Source organism: Callorhinus ursinus, unplaced genomic scaffold, assembly GCF_003265705.2.
Source record: "Callorhinus ursinus isolate GAN/ISIS: 27379988/994484 unplaced genomic scaffold, GSC_fseal_2.0 scaffold642, whole genome shotgun sequence".
Lineage (NCBI taxonomy): Eukaryota > Metazoa > Chordata > Mammalia > Carnivora > Otariidae > Callorhinus > Callorhinus ursinus.
The window spans coordinates 2,094-18,643 of NW_027397697.1; the positions used below are offsets into that span (position 1 = coordinate 2,094).

Below are 16,550 nucleotides of genomic sequence, written 5' to 3' on the forward strand. Positions count from 1 at the left end.
ACATCTCACATATAAGAAGTATGACTGTGAAATGACAAATTAATAAAACACAAAAAGGAAATGTGAGTCTAAAAGAAAATAGATTGAAAGGGGCCATTAGAATCCAATCATTTAGAAAAAACAGTAAGAACTAAATTTATTTGATAGCAATATATTTAAAAAAAGTAAAGGGGTTTAGATACCCAAGATACCAAAAGGAAAGAAGGCCCAGGAAAAAAGGCAGTCATAGACCCTGTTGTTTTGAAGATAGGAGACCGACAAGTAAATCCTTTATTTGAGAAAGGCAAAGAACTTGGGCTTTGATCAGAAATTCAGCCTAAAAGGGACTTTTCTACTTTTTCAGACGGCCCTACTATAACTGTCTCATATAATAAAGATCTAGCCTCTGTAACTGTATAGTTCACCTTGCCCTTGGACCATCAAACAAGCTGATCTACAAGAAAGACCAGAGACAAAAGCCAGAAAAACAGACATTGTTGACTCAGAAGAAAGCTGCTGGCCAATGGGATTCCTCCTAACCTTCAAGTACATGTTAATACTGCTACTACCTAAGTGGAGAACAAGAACATTCAGTAAATGGTGACTGCACACAACAGGAGTCCCGCTGGTCTATTTTTTCTTCTTGTCCATCTTGTCCATAAAATCAGGGTTTTCCTACTAAACAATCAAGGCAAAGGTTAGAACAAGTCATTTCATCTAGTCCACAAAAAGACCTGCACCAGCTTCACCTTCACACAGCTTATCTGGAAAGACGGTGCACCGACTGCACTGGCAGAAGTCATCAGAACTGATTACAGTGGTAACTGTGATGAGATCTGACATCACTGGGAGGCAAAGTGAGAAAGAAGCAGGCCCATGAGCTTGCCACAGAACTAGTTTTAAATGTACTCTGTTAACTTCTCTGTCAATAAAAATAGAACATCCCCTTAAAACAGAGAGAAAAGCTATTGAGGCATTAGATCCAGGGGATAAAAGCTAGGATATAACATCTTATCCTACTCCAAAAGTGATTAAATAAAATCACAAGAACAAGAACCTGTGGAAGATTTGAGACCTTACTAAAAATTAATGCTGTTTAATTAGAAAATGTTGGGAAATCTACTTTATGTTTTCACCAGCAGTCAAGAAACAGCAATAAGCTTCTCATGATGAATTACTGATTCTGACAGGAGTCAACTCTTTAGACCACGTGGAACCTCTGACTTTTGTCAGCATCATAAATCATTAAGAAAACCTTCTATAGACATTGTGGATATTAGTGGATTATCACTGGTGTTATAAAAGAAGCTTGTAGTGCTAGGATGATTTTAGCAGCAAATATATGTGTATTATCAGATCCTTGAACCAACTCAAACTGCCTTTAAAAACAAAGAAATTTACAATGTCACATGAGGAATTGGGACACAAGATACTTCAAAGATTGGCTACTTTAGGGGCTCAACAATGTCTGAAGCATCCCTATTCTTTCTTTTTGGGTGATGCCACCCTCAGCACATTGCTTTTTGTCCTTATAATTATCCTCATGATTCTGTCTAGAGGGTTTATCCCCTTCATCTAACAACAGGTAGAAATTAGCCATCCTTCATTACTAGAAATGGTTTAAGTGACCTTCTCATGTAGCTTTGCCCCACACTGTTAGGCAGTTAGAATGCAATCAGGCAAAAAAAGTAGCCTCAGACATGATGTGTACAGAGTTAGTTTATTACAAGTAATCAAAATTGATAAAACTGGAAAAGTAAAGAAATACTCTCTTTCAACAAAAATTAAATATGGATGCCGAAAATAACTACAATAACAGTGCCCAATAGTTAAACTCTCTCTTCAAATCTTAACACTAGAGGTATACATACTTTTTCCTGGTAACGTTATTGAGTATTCCATTTTTCCTAAAACCATATTACATTAATCACAATTTGCCTAAATTATTCTGATACTACATTTAAAACAATCATCTCTTAAATATTTAAATACCATTAGAGTGCAACTTCGATCATTCAGAGAGATTTCCATTTCAACTCAATGAAAAACATCCATATATTTACATATTTTACTCTTTTCTGAGTGGGTCACCTCCAGACCTCTTGGAATAGTTCACCCTTTTCTACGAAAGTGTATGCGATTCATAAGTTCTCTGAACTTCAGTATTAAGGAGTAGTTATTTATGTTGTCTTTCCATGTTTCATAAGTCCTTCTAAATTTGTCATAATAACTTTCTTTTTTCAAATTGAAATCTGATCCAATGTTTTTAAAATAACTGTCTTTTTTCCATATTTCTCTCCAGGAGCCTTTGAATTTTTCCAAATAACTTTTTTCAGATTCTTCCTTCCATATTCCTTCTCTTTTTTTTAAGGCTGTTAATTCGGCTTTAAGTAAGTTTCTGTGAATTGTCCAATAGATTTTAGAATCATAATCTAGCCCTTTAACAAGAACAGTTTTGCCAAGGCCTCTTCTCAAAATTTCTTCATTCAGACTCACACTAAAATATCTACCCTTGAATAAAAAATAACACAAACCAATTACTAAAGAAAATTGCACCATACCTGCAACATCTTCTTCACTTTAAAATTTATTTACTTAAATTAAATCGTCATTCAGAGGGGTGCCTGGGTGGCTCAGTGTGGGTTAAGTGCCCAACTCTTGATTTTGGCTCAGGTCGTGATACTGAGCCCCGCGGTGGGATACTGAGCCCTGCGGTGGGCTCTGTGCTCAGTGCACAGTCTGTGCAAGATTCTCTCTCCCTCACCCTCTGCCCCTCCCTTTCCTCCACGCATTCTCTCTCTAAAATAGATGAAAATCCTTAAAAAAAAAATTAGTCATTCAGCAACTTATCCTTCAGAGACTAAAGCCAAAAAACATAAAGCAAAGGGATCTCCAAGATCTTAAAACAGCTAATGCTAAATCCAAGAATTTCATTACTAGAAGAGATCCTTGTTCGAAGTCAATTGCCCCTTTTATTTTTTTTTTTTAAGATTTTATTTATTTGAGAGAGAGAGCACGAGCAGGGGGAGGGGCAGAGAGAGAAGCAGACTCCCTGCTGAGCAGGGAGCCTAAAGCCAGGCTCATTCACAGGACCCCGAGACCACAACCTGAGCAGAAGGCAGTCACTTAACGCAGTCACTTAACCGACTGAACTACCCAGGCACCTCTTAATTGCTTCTTTTGTAACATATCGTTTCTCCACAGACTCACTGGTGTTCTAACCCAAAGAGATGTAGAAGTAATAAAGTATAAAAAGGGGTTTTGGTTTGTTTGCTGTTTGGAGGGGGAAAGGAGCACACAGGATAGGCAAAACAACAGAAGGCCATAGCAAAGGAAACTAAAAAGTATACAAATGCAGACTGAACTGAATCATCACTGAACTGTTAGATTAGGCTTCAGAATTCCAGCATGTAAGAAGGTGCTAGCATGTAAATACATTTTTAAAAGACTTCCCACAAAATAATTAACATTAAAAATAGTCCTGGACCTTGAATCTTCATCCTTCAGGAAATTTCCTTCAAGGAAAACCTCACTTCCTAATCAAACTGGGTAAGTGGGATTTTTTTCCCACTAATTTATAGCTCAGTCAGCGGACCTGAGACTCTTGATCTTGGAGTTGTGGGTCTGAGCCCCATGTTGGGTGTAGAGATTACTTAAAATTTTTTAAAAGTCTTTAAAAAAAATTAAAAAAGGAGATCCTGCTTAGCTGTTTATACAGTCTTTGTGGGACTTTAACCTAACAAAATTAATTTTAACAACATATTGATAATTTAATAGCTTTGTTAGTCAAGTACTTCACAGTTAAATTTTAAAAATGTGAAAACTCCAGATTTCAAGTAGGAGACATTTTTTAGGACTTTCTGAAGGAACAAAGTAACTTTTCCCTTAAATGCAGTAACTTTTGGTTATAATAATGAGTTAATAAATACAGTCTTAAAGGATTTATCATATTTTTCTCAATCTTTTAAATTTTAAGAGCTCATTCCCTTCAACCAAAATCAGAATAACTAAAATTCAATCTCACACATTAGTAAAATTCAACAGATGTAAATTACCACAGTATGCATATACTGCATAGTTTGGTCACCCAGGAAGCAATATAAGCTAAAGTATATAAGGTGAAGTATGAGCTCAGGAGCCAGAAAGAGCTGGGTTGAATACAGGCTCTTCCATTTGGTTACCTTGAGTCCCATCTGTAAATGGGAGTAAAAACAATGACTCCCTAGGGTGGTTTTGAGGATAAATAAAATACCCTTCTCAACTTAAAAGAGAAAATATATTTTTTTAAATTTTTATTTTTTATTATTTATAATTTATTTTATTTATTTTTAAAGATTTTATTTAGCGGGCGCCTGGGTGGCTCAGTTGGTTAAGCGTCTGCCTGAGGCTCAGGTCATGATCCCAGGGTCCTGGGATGAGCTCCCTGTCAGGCTCCCAGCTCAGTGGGGAGCCTGCTTCTCCCTCTGTCCCTCACCCTCCCCTTGCTCAAATCTTCTTTATTTGAGGGAGAGAGCACTCATACACAGGGGCCAGCAGGCGGAGGGACAGAGGGAGAAGGAGAGACTCTCAAGCAGACTCCCCGCTGAGTGTAGAGCCCAATGCCTGGCTTGATCTCATGACCCTGAGATCATGACCTGAGCAGAAATCAGGAGTCGGACACTTAACCTACTGAGCTACCCAGGCACCCCAATTTTTTTATTTTTAAGTATCTCTACACCCAATGCAGGGCTCTAATTCATGACCCCAAGATCAAGAGTCACATGCTGCACTGACTGAGCCAGCCAGGTGCCCAGGGAAGCTAATATTTTTATAAGGCCTTTGGCATCTTTATTTTGTATTACCAGCTTACTTTTCACGTAAGACACTTCAACCAATCAGTGTTGGATAATTCTTATTTTGAAAGCACTGAATATGATCTGGACATACAGCAATTAGTGGGTTTCATCAGGCTTTCTATTGATAGTTCAAAAAGCTCTGAAGAATTAAAATGGTTACAATTTTAATCACTTTAATGTGAGGTTATTTTTTTCTTCAGGTTATTTTTGTGTGACAAAGGACTTTAAGAATAAGAATGTTCTTAATCCTGTCATAACACTTTACCTACTTAGTTTTCTACATTCGTTTTTCAGTAATCGTCCACCAAAAGCAGTAGGAAGTAAGGCTCATGCAAGGGCTCAGGACAGAGACACGGCAACACTGATGAAGCCCCATAGCATCCCCAGTTACACAATGGCCACGGTCAATTATAATGGTAGGAAAACTGAGGCAAAAGCTTCAGATGACTGATTACTGATCGTACACAGGATTTAAAAATGCTCGACTTTAGAGTTCAGAGACTGAGCACTATTTACTTCAGAAAACACTTTGCTCTTTGTAGTTTCCAGTTGACAGGGCTCACTCAACAAGCAGCTTCTAATAACAAGGGTGATACACTATACTCATGTGTAAGTAAATGTGTAAAGATAATCCTTAAGTGAGCAATGTCCAAAGTCATTAGTAATTTTAAGTTTCTTCCATTTTCTTAATTTTTCATTTTTTCTATAATAAACATATAAATAAAATTTAATAACAAAATGTACATATGAAACACCTGGTTCTCTATACATGATCACTATGAGTAGCAGTTAAGAAAGACAAAAATTTAGTCACATTGCAGATTCAAGGTTCTAATTAATGATGTTTGTGTATAAATAAAAAGAAAAAAATATTGCTCATTATTTCTTCACTCTACTTACCTTATTCACTAGAAGATAGCAAAAGAGTACTGAATTCTCCTTTCCAAGAAGTTGAAACCATAGCAGTTGGGAAGGTTTTAACTCTTTTTGTAACCACACCTTCCCAGTTTCAGTGAGTTCTACTCCTGCCAGCTTAACGAGCAAAACACCACATGGCTCTTCTAAAAACGTTAGGTAGAAAATTGTCTAGCTTTAATACCACGTTGCAAAAGCAAATTTCAAAGTCACACGTCCCCCCTCCCAAACAACTGAATATATTGTTTCTTTACAAACACTGAGACTCTCTAGATGTAGGTCCATTTATATCTGTATTCAAGTTTTCTTTTAAAGCAACCCAAGCATGTAACAGATGGAATAATGTAAAAAACCCATTTCAGTAAGCTCCAGAACAGGATGGAGAAGCCATTAATAATAATATGCATATATGGCAATTTACAGTGCTGTGTCACTGCATGACCTCTGGAAGCAGGTTCCTATTGAATAGCATCCCCAGAGTTGTGTAGTGTACAGCCTGGACAAACCCAGGTAGCGACTTTGCTGCCTGAGCCCTGAAGAGTCATCACTATTTCAGAGAGAAGAGATTTAAATTATGACAACATAATTACAACAACCGAGAAGGTAGAGGATTTATGAAGTCTAAATCCTGCTTAGATTGCAATGGCCAGCAAATAAACATCCTAGGTAACCTCTCTTTAGGGAACAATAGTCATTCAAATTGTTTAAGTTCTGTTTGATTTGTTAAAAGAATCAATCATGTCAGGTGTGTCTGGGGGAAAAAAAATCAATCTTATTCCTTCACAGTCATATCTTGTTGGACAGAGTGATATTCATTCATTTGAGGGTAAAAAATAAGAACCCCTTTCTTTATAAAATTAAAACAATATTAAGAAGATCTTTAAATATAACTAAATTTACTCAACAAATTTTACCAAGTTTTTATTGGCTAACAATTATTTCCCTAGGGACTGTGAATAATGAGATAGGTAGGAAAAGGTCCCTGCCCACCAGAGGCTCAGGTTAGTGGGAGGATACAAGCCTAACACATGATTATAGGAAAATGTGTTTAAGTACTGTAACCGCAGTGTGTATAACTTGGTGTGGCTGTAGTAAAGAAAGAGGCTAATTCTGCTTGGGAGTTAAGGAAAGCTTCACGGAAGAGCTGACATTTGAGCTGGATACTAAAGAACTGGAGTTCAACAGGAGCAAGACACTCTGCGGAATTGTGTTCCAGGGCATGAGAACCCGAGTAAACAGCAGGCCGGAAGGTCTGTGTGGGCAGGTCTTTGACACAAAGCAGGGAGACATGGGAATAGCGGCGGGAAACATCCAGCCCTTGCTCAGCTCTCCAGTCTCCTTCGGGGTCTCTTGCCCCCTTCTTCCCCACACCACAGCACTCTACCAGTCTTCATATGGCTTATCAAAGGAGCCAAGTTCATTCCCACAAACCCTCTGCCTAGCTAGCCCCATCTCATTCTTCAAGTCTCTGATTAAATTAACAACTCATCAGTGAGGCTTTCTCTGACCACTTTAGAGCTGTAGGTTCCCGGTTCCCATGACTCCAATAATGCTCGAACTAGCACTTTGCTCCCTTTCTTCATAGTTCTTAGGACAACCTTCATTTGTCTGTTGTCTATTTCCCACTTAGACTGTAAGCTCCAAAGGGCAGTCCTGTCTGTTTCCCTCAGCACCATACAGCTACTATAGGGCCTAGAACGTAACAGTTGCTCAGTATCTGTGGAAAGAATGCATGAACGCCTGAATGAAATACTGAATGGTTGAATAAAAGGAGGAAGGGGGGAGAAAGAGAAATCTGGAGCCAAATTAAATAGTTCCTGGTATTTAAAGCCAAGAGTTTGTACTTTTCCCACAAAGTTATCAAAACTTAGAATGACATTTTTTGCTATTTTACAAATAACTTCTAATTAGCAAATACTAAAATATTTGTATTAGTCTTGCACTTTACTTACTTTTCCATGAAGATATAATAGGTAAAGTGATAGGAATATGCTCAATTTCTAAACCGTTCTCAGTTATTCGGCGTAATCGTCCACGTAGTTTAACATTCTTTCGTATAAATTCTACTGGAATATCTGAAGAACTTGTAAATTTTGATGTCTGTTGATTTATAAAAAAATATATAACATTTAATTATTTTCATTTTAAAATTAAGTATGTCAAGTTGTCATCTAAACATTTAACAAGAAGATATAACCACTGAAAAATTTTAATTTGGTCCTTAATTTTATTTTTTTAATTTTTTTATTTATTTTTATTTTTTTATTTTTTTTTAAAGATTTTATTTATTTATCTGACAGAGAGAGACACAGCAAGAGAGGGAACACAAGCAGGGGGAGTGGGAGAGGGAGAAGCAGGCTTCCCGCGGAGCAGGGAGCCCGATGCGGGGCTTGATCCCAGGACCCTGGGATCATGACCTGAGCCGAAGGCAGACGCTTAATGACTGAGCCACCCAGGCGCCCCTTGGTCCTTAATTTTAGATTAATATTTAACTATGATTTAATCAAAGTGTTTATAGGAGGGGGGGGCACCTGGCTGGCTCTGTTGGTGGAGCATGCGACTCTTGACCTTGGGGTTGTGGGTTCGAGCCCCACATTGGGTGTGGAGATTACTTTAAAAAAAATCTTTCAGGGAAAAAAAAAAGTATGAATACTAAAAGTGAGAGTTAGTATTTTAAAAGATCCTGACAACTAGGATGATGGGATAAAATATAAAATTCTTCCCCTGTATTCCCCGCAACTAATGTAGGATAGAAGAGAATAAACTAATTGTAGCACATATGAAAAAGATTAAGACCTTTTAGTTCACTGTGAACTCAAAATGAAAGTGTGACAAGTCTACAAAAAAAAAAAAGTACAAACTCCCTCTCTTCTTGACTCCCCACTGCTCCCCACCAAAGTCCAAACACCAAGCAACGTTGTAAGGAACAGGATCCAAAACAAGAGAAGTGAGGAAGAGATTGCTCTAAATCAGGCCCGAATGGAAAACACTGTGCTGTCCTGGGTATCACATTTCATAAAAGACTTCAACAAACTGGAACAAAGCTAGAAGAGGAGAAAAAAGACGATAAAGAGCCTGGAAACCACACCACATGAGAAAACCAAGAATATTTTGCACAGGAGAGATGAGACTTAGAAGTAGAGAGGGTCATTAATGATGTCTTCAATTACTAAATATATCCCTTTTTAATTTTTAGGTGTTTTCATTGACAGATATACATAAAAAGACCTAAGAGTGCCTTGATGTTTGGAGTTTTAGAAATTATTAAGGAGTTTAGCCCGGTGATGGGTATTAAAGAGGGCACATTCTGCATGGAGCACTGGGTGTTATGCACAAACAATGAATCATGGAACACTACATCAAAAACTAATGATGTAATGTATGGTGATTAACATAACAATAAAAATATTTAAAGAAAAAAAGAAATTATTAAGGAGCTAGGGGACGAAACTGTCTATAGAATCCATGTTCATACTCTCAAGGAACTCACAGTCTATGTGAAGAACCTTTAAAGGTAGATCCCACTGCATCTACCTTTTCTGCATCCAATAATCCCTCAACAGCAGAAAGTCTGGTGCTGTGTTTCTGTCATATAACAGGCACTATCTGGAAGATGAACTAACAATATACATAAAACCAGAATACAACAGCAGAGCAATACATAAATAGGTTTAAGATAAAGTATAAGTGGGCGCCTGGGTGGCTCAGTCAGTTGGGTGTTTGCCTTTGGCTCGGGTCATGATCCCAGGGGCTAGGATCGAGCTCCACGTCAGGCTCTCTGCTCGGTGGGGAGCCTGCTTCTCCCTCTCCCTCTGCCTGCCGCTACCGGCTTGTGCTCTCTATCAAATAAATAAAATCTTAAAAAAATATATATAACGTACAAGTGCTAAAGGGTTGGGTTCCTCGGTGGCTCCGTCGGTTAAGCATCTGATTCTTGATTTCAGCTCAGGTCATGATCTCAGGGTCATGAGATTGAGCCCCTGCTTAAGATTCTCTCTCCCACTCCCTCTGCCCCTGTCCATGTTCCCTCTCTCTCAAATAAGTAAATAAAGTCATAAATGCTAAAGGGTCAAAAATCGAAAGAATAAGAACATTTGAGGAAGATATCTTTAAAGGAAGTGAATTCTGAGCTTGTGATAAACATCCTGCTCTCTAAAAGAGGCAGAAAGATGATGCCACTAACAAGAACATTGTCCCTAAGCTTCAGATGGTGAAGGCAGTGTCCTAAAGGCAAACAGACAAAAGCTGGAAGCATTGTGAAGAGAAAATAATAAGGGTTTCAAATTCAGGAAGATGAAATTTGAAATCCAATTTTGCCACATACTAGCTGGATGATCTTGTGAAAATTACTTAACTTCTTCAAGCATCCATCTCATCTATAAAAATTAGGTAGAAGAACACCTGTTTCAGGGCACCTGGATGGCTTAGTTGGTTCAGCATCTGACTCTTGATTTTGCTCAGGTCATGATCTCAGGGTCATGGGATCAAGCCCCGAGTCAGGCTCTACAATCAGTGGGGAGTCTGCTTGAGATTCTCTCTCTCCCTCTGCCTCTCTCCCCACTCCCTAAATAAATAAACAAACAAATAAATAAATAAATAAAATCTTTTTTAAAAAAATAGAACACCTGTTTCATAGGATTATCTTAAGTATTAAATGAAATTATGTATATCAAGTGTTTAGCACAGTACTGAACTCAATCATTTTTATTTTAAATAAGAAATTTGGACTTTTCTACCAGTAATTGAAAGAATATGAGAGACTGGTAAAGTCAGGAGGAGGAAAAAGGGGAGAAAAACAGCAACACAAAAAGAAAGCTGAAGGGGAGCTGTGAAGGCTCCTTGTGCCAGGCCCTTGGTTGGTTAATGCAATATCCATTCCCAAGCCTCTCTCCCTTGTCATCATGTACTTTAAGGGATGGAAAAGCTAAATGGCCACTTTCCCAACCTCCTTTCCACCTAGAGGTGGCCATATGATAAAAGGATGTAAGCAAAAGTATACTGAAGGCTTTTGGTAAAACTTTTGCTTTCTTGATAAAAGGAAAAGATGTGGCTTCCTTTTCCCTCTCCTCCTGCTTTGAACATGAATACACTATTTGGAGCTAGAGCAGCCATTCTGTGCCATGAGGAAAGGCACAGAGTATCATACAGACCTAAACTCTCTGTCACTGAGCCAGAGAAGCAATGCCAGCAGCCTCCTACCTCCAGAAGTCTTATGACATGAGAAAAAAAGCCTTTTAACTTGGTTAAGCCACAGTTGCATGGGGTTTCTCTTACTTGTAGCCAAAGTTCTCCAACTGTTACACAATAGAATTTTTTGTCCCCTAATGTCCCAATGTTCTTTTTCCACCTTTTTAGTTTGTTCTCATCAATAGTCACTATTTTAAAAAACTATAAAATCTAAGAAAAAAAAGACACCAGAACTATAGTCTAAGATGAATAACTTCATAACATACTAATATAAATTTGTATTAATGAATAAGTAATTTGCATAAACCAATAACATTCCTAATATTGTATAACTTAAAATGATCTATAATTAATTTATGTAATTTTTAAGGGCTAACAAGAGAAATAATCCCTTAGCATTATTTTAATCTAATTCTTTTTTTTTTAAGATTTTATTTATTTGTTTGAGAGAGAGCTATTGAGAGAGACAGAGCACAAGTAGGGTGAGGGGCAGAGGGAGAAGCAGGCTCCCCACTGAGCAGGGAGCCCGATGCGGGGCTCAATCCCAGGACCCCGGGATCATGACCTGAGCTGAAGGCAGACACTTAACCGACTGAGCCACCCAAGCGCCCCTTATTTTTACCTAAATTCTTAATCAGATCATTTAGTATTTTGACAATTTTGAAACCTTTAAAATACAAATGTCATGGAAAATAGATTGTAAGATAAAGAAAAAGGTGGAATAAAAAGAGCTAAAGTTTCAAAAGTTCCATTCTAAAAATATATATATAAGCTAAACGTGAATGATGGAGGTGTTAAAAGAAAAAACCTATTAGATTATTAAATATAAGGTTAAAAATGAGTTCAAGGCACGTAATAAAAAAAGGGGGGATAAAAGTTCTGACACTGGAGTCAGAAAAGGCAACAGTTAGAAAAGATGTACTATATAGTATGGTGACACTACGTAGTCAATGATAATATAAAACAATATAGAGATAATAAATGTAGGACATTAATATACACAGAAGCAATAAACCCCTACCAGATTGTAACATGATACTATAATTACACCCAGTGACAAGAATCAGTTACATAAAAAACACTTATAAATCTTGAATTGTCAAACGGACTCCACAATATCTATTATTAACATTATTGAAAGGGCAAAAAATATGCTAACTGAAAGCATAAATTATTTTTTTTACATCATACTTCTTGCTCTATTCATTAAATAGATCTTACAGATTATTGCAAAACAGAGAAAGTATAAATTATTCAGTGCTAAAGGACATTATTAGACTGTAATCTAAATCTAAAACCACTATACAAAACAGTTTTGAGAGATGCTACAATGTCTGAAATGCAAATTTAGTGATTATCACATTCTAGCCAACTAAATCCTTTACAGATTCCTTTTTAAGCACAAAGAAAAGTGATTATGGAAATACAGACTGGGCAATCACTTTCCTGTGGATGTGTTGCTTTTAAACCAAGATCTTAAAATAGGTTTGTTGTTCTAAAATAATATTTAAAACTTCTAATATGAATAACAAAATGATACATTGCTTGAAAGAAAAACGGTCTTGAAGTGAGAAGAAATTAACTGTCTCTTGCTTTTCATTGTGCCTTCTTCATTTTTTAACTTACCATCCGAACACTTCTTAGAAGTAACATTGTTCCAGCTATGGCCATTACGGTGCTGATGTTCTTCAGAAAGAGATTAAATGATTAATTCTCACTAGTTATTATTCATAATAGTAAAAGTACTAATTGGAAGGGGGAAAAAAAGAAGACTGGCCTCCCTGAGTGTCCAAATAAGGCACATCCTTCAACTAAAGGCCCATTTCTCCCAACAAACTTTAACTGCCCACCTATTCATTAATCTTCCCTCTTTTCTCCCAATCTGGCATGCACAGTAATTATATATGTAACATTGTATTGTTCTCTATTGACTGTTCCTTTTAACCATGAATTCCTTAAATGCATGGATTGGTCTAATACTTCTTGAACAATGCCCACAGTAACTTGCATAACCCTGAGTCTACAGTGGGAATGTAAATATTTGGTAGAAAACTTTACCATCAAAACCTTAAAATATAATGGATGTATATGTGGGTAAACAGTTGGGGGAGAACTTATGGATGTTTTTAAAGTGCTTCATTTAAACTGGAATAGATTGGGACAGCTCAGGTCCTGATCGCAGGGTCCTGGGATCCAGCCCCAGGTCGGGCTCTCTGCTCAGTGGGGAGTCTGCTTCTCCCTCTCCCCGCTGCTCCCCCTGCTTGTGCTCTCTCTCTGTCAAATAAATAAATAAAATCTTAAAAAAAAAAAACAAAACTGAAATAGACTTAAAAAAGTTTAATTTAAAAATAAGAACCTGCGACTTCCTCAACAAGAGTGATAATCTAACATGCTTTCTTTCAATAAATACAACTAGGTATGTAAGAAATGAAGCTGAAAATATACACAAGGAAAGAAATGAAGATGCTAAGATTGCTCTTAGTGTTCAAGTGAAGCCACTTAGATCCAACTCTGATCTTGCTCTAAACATCAGGCAAACATATAACAAGGCAGTGAAAATTTTATAATTACCAACACATAATGCCTTTTGTTTGTTCTGTGGATTTCCCATTTGTAGGAAAAAGAAAGGAAACATACACAAGGATACATCCTACGATCGGGATATTTGGAATAACGTATCCATGTGCCAATTTATTTTTTGTAAGATTTTTAAAAAATATTTTATTTATTTGATAGAGAGAAAGAGAGAGCACAAGTAGGAAGAGCAGCAGGACCCTGGGACCAAGACCTGAGCAGAAGCTAGACGCTTAACCGACTGAGCCACCTAGGCATCCCTCCATGTAGCAATTTAAACACCGTTTCCTCTCTCAATCTATTAAAGTCATTTTTTTAATTTGAAATAATCCATGCACCAATTTCTGTTTCACTGGAAGAACCCAGGCCTTGTCAAATAACACAAGAGGCCTTGTCTATCGTTCATTAATGCCACCAATGCGTATCTAGCCCTTACTAAGTGGTAGGCAATATTCTAGGGATAAGAGCTGTTCTGGTGAAGGAAACAGCATGATCCCGGGCCTTGTGCTGCACGGCTGCAGAGCATTTGCAAAGCTCATGGTCCTACTCGACTTCTCAGAAGAATTTAACAAAGTTAATCATTCTCTCTGAAAATATTCTCTTCACTTGGCTTCTAGGACACCTGGTTTTCCTGATTTTCCTCCTCCTCCTTCCCTGTTTCTTCCCAGTCTTTGCTGACTTCCTGCTTTTCATTTCCCAAATTCATGTTAAGAGGATCCCTCAGGTCCCAGGTCTCAATTCTAGGACTTCTTCAGTAACTTTTCTGACTTGTTCCATGATGCCATCCAAGCTTTAAACACTACTGGAGCTTTATGCAGTTCGTTCCTGAAGTTCTATGTCCAGTTACAATCTCCCTTCAGTGTCAGATTCCTGTACCTGGTTGCCTAGATAACATCTACAACTCTGTTTGGAATTTTGGTGACCATCTTCAAGTTCACATATCTCCACCTTCAAGTTCCCAGGTCCAAAGGGTCCTCTAGATTTTCCCACCAAATCGCTGACCCCTAACTCCTCCACAGAAGCAACGTTGACCACCATCCACCCAGCGGGCAGCCCCCTGGACTCTTTCTTTGCATCCCACCCCATATCAACCACACCACCCCCGGGGGATCAGCTACAACCTTGTCTCGCCTGGTCACCTAAGATGTCCCACTCTTGGTCGAACTCCAGTGCTCTCTCACTTCATTCAAAACATAAGGCCTACAGGACCACGTGCCCCCCCCCCCCGGGTCTTCTGTGCCTCGCCGTCCCCAGCTGTTCTCGGGGACCGCTGACGCCCCAAGCCCTGCTGCGTCTCCGTCTCTGAGGTGTCCCTGGGACCCACCACGGTCCTGGCAGTAATTAGGCAGAGCTGGCCTCCTTGGCCCGCCGCGCCCATCTCACGCAGCGAGCCCAGCCCGGCCGCACTCCTCCCACCGCCGCCCCTCACTCGCTGACCCCTGCGACAAGGCCCTGCAACAAGGCCCTCCGCCCCGCCCGGGCCCCCGCGGTTCTCCGGCGCGGGGCCTCCCGCAGCCCCTCTCCCTGAGGCTCGCTCCGCGCGGCCCCGCGCCCACCGCCTGCCCGGCCGGCGGGTCTCTACCCGGACGAGGCGCAGGTGGTCGTCCGCCCACTGCGAGACCCGCGCCACCACATTGGGCGCGGCTGCGTCCCGGTCCGGCGGCTGCGAGGCCGGGGCCACAGGCCGCCCCGCCATGTTCCCGACTTCCCGCGAGCCAGCGGCGCGCTCCTCGGGCGGACGACAGGGGGCGCCGCGCTCCTCGGAACGACTGCGCCGATCCGGGCTCCCCTGGGGCGCCGCGCGCGGACTGACAGCGGGGTCCCCGTCTCCGCCACCTGGGAGTGGCCTGACGGCTGGCTATTCCCTCGCTCGTCGCCTGTGGGCGGGCCTCGCAACGGAGTTGGAGACATGCGTCAGTGACCCCCACCCCAGCGTTTATGCAGGGGGTTTCCGTCGCGCTGGACGTCTGTGTGGGGCAGGGACGGGGGCTGAAGGCCTCCCGGCCATCCTGGTGGGGAGGGGAGATGATCAGGACGTGACTTCAGTTAACCCAGCCTTAGTGTGGGTTCCGCATCTGCAATGCAGAAAGGAAATTGAAGTAGTCCATTACTTGCACTTGCTCCCAAATATAACGAGATGCATATTATATTTGAATTGTGCTTTGAAGTCTGCACAGTTGCTTTGTAAGCCTATCACGTGCTCTAAATTGTTAAACTGTTAATTAAATGTAGAAAGCTGACTATATTAGTTTCTAGTATATTAGTAGTAGTATATATTAGTATATTTTTAAACAACATTTAGATGCAGGACAATGTAATGATATGATAACATTAGGGGCGCCTGGGTGGCTCAGTCGCTTAAGCGTCTGCCTTCCGCTCAGGTCATGATCCCAGGGTCCTGGGATCCAGTCCTGCATTGGGCTCCCTACTCAGCAGAGGCATCTGCTTCTCTCTCTCCTTCTGCCACTTCCCCTGCTTGTGCTCTCTCTCTCTCTCTCAAATAAATAAAATCTTAAAAATTTTTTGCATTACTTTCTCCCTGTGACTTGCCTTCATTGAAATAGTTGCATTGGTAATGGCATGAGGAAAGCTCCAAACCACTGATGGGATTCAGGACACACTCTCCCAAAAGTGGCACCTTGGCAGAGTGAGTATTTTAAGCTGAAGGAGTCTGAGAAAACAGCAGGAGCAGGAAGGTCATTCCGATCTCCCTCCCTTGCCCTTCTTCCCTGAAACTGGTCACAAAATCCTCCTGAGAGAAGTGCCTTCCCTATAGCTGGAGATCTGTTTCTTCAGGTCTTTATTTCCTTATGAAAGTTCTCATGTCACATAAAACTTGCATTAAATCAATTTATATCCTTTTCTCCTGTTGCTCTGTCTTTATCAGTTTAATTTTCAGACCCAGCCAGGGATCCAAAGAAGGTAGAGGAAAACTTTTTCCTCCCCACACCACAAAGAAGAGTCCGGAAACCATACCCACCCCAGCTATCCCAGCAGTAGCTGAGCTCCTTAGTGTATCTGCCATCCCTATTAATGGTGGCTTAAGTAATAATCATTCCG

General features: G+C 39.9%; 1 protein-coding gene across 3 annotated transcripts; it reads right to left on the reverse strand.

Moving 5' to 3' along the window:
* Positions 1–1,662: 1,662 nt before the first annotated feature.
* LOC112818893 (protein C3orf33-like) lies at positions 1,663–15,280 on the reverse strand. Of its 3 annotated transcripts, none has more exons than XM_025865977.2 (5): positions 15,073–15,280; positions 12,543–12,602; positions 7,682–7,829; positions 5,715–5,875; positions 1,663–2,490 (listed from the first exon to the last, which is right to left on the reverse strand). In XM_025865977.2, the coding sequence occupies exons 1-5, from the start codon at positions 15,184–15,186 to the stop codon at positions 2,092–2,094; spliced, it is 882 nt and encodes a 293-aa protein (XP_025721762.1). In that variant the 5' UTR covers positions 15,187–15,280; the 3' UTR covers positions 1,663–2,091. The 3 variants fall into 3 exon arrangements, with proteins under 3 accessions (XP_025721762.1, XP_073746636.1, XP_073746635.1); XM_073890535.1 differs by lacking the exon at positions 15,073–15,280 and adding an exon at positions 14,612–14,916; XM_073890534.1 differs by lacking the exon at positions 15,073–15,280 and adding an exon at positions 14,367–14,605.
* Positions 15,281–16,550: the final 1,270 nt, after the last annotated feature.

What these genes read in the sequence shown, in the direction of transcription:
- LOC112818893 (XM_073890534.1), bottom strand. Translation starts at nt 14,576, where the DNA reads ATGGGGTGGGATGCAAAGAAAGAGTCCAGGGGGCTGCCCGCTGGGTGG. An exon ending in GATGTTATCTAGGCAACCAG is followed by an intron (nt 12,603 to 14,366) that starts GTACAGGAATCT and finishes CTCTTTCTGAAG; the next exon opens with AACATCAGCACCGTAATGGC. An exon ending in TTCTAAGAAGTGTTCGGATG is followed by an intron (nt 7,830 to 12,542) that starts GTAAGTTAAAAA and finishes ATAAATCAACAG; the next exon opens with ACATCAAAATTTACAAGTTC.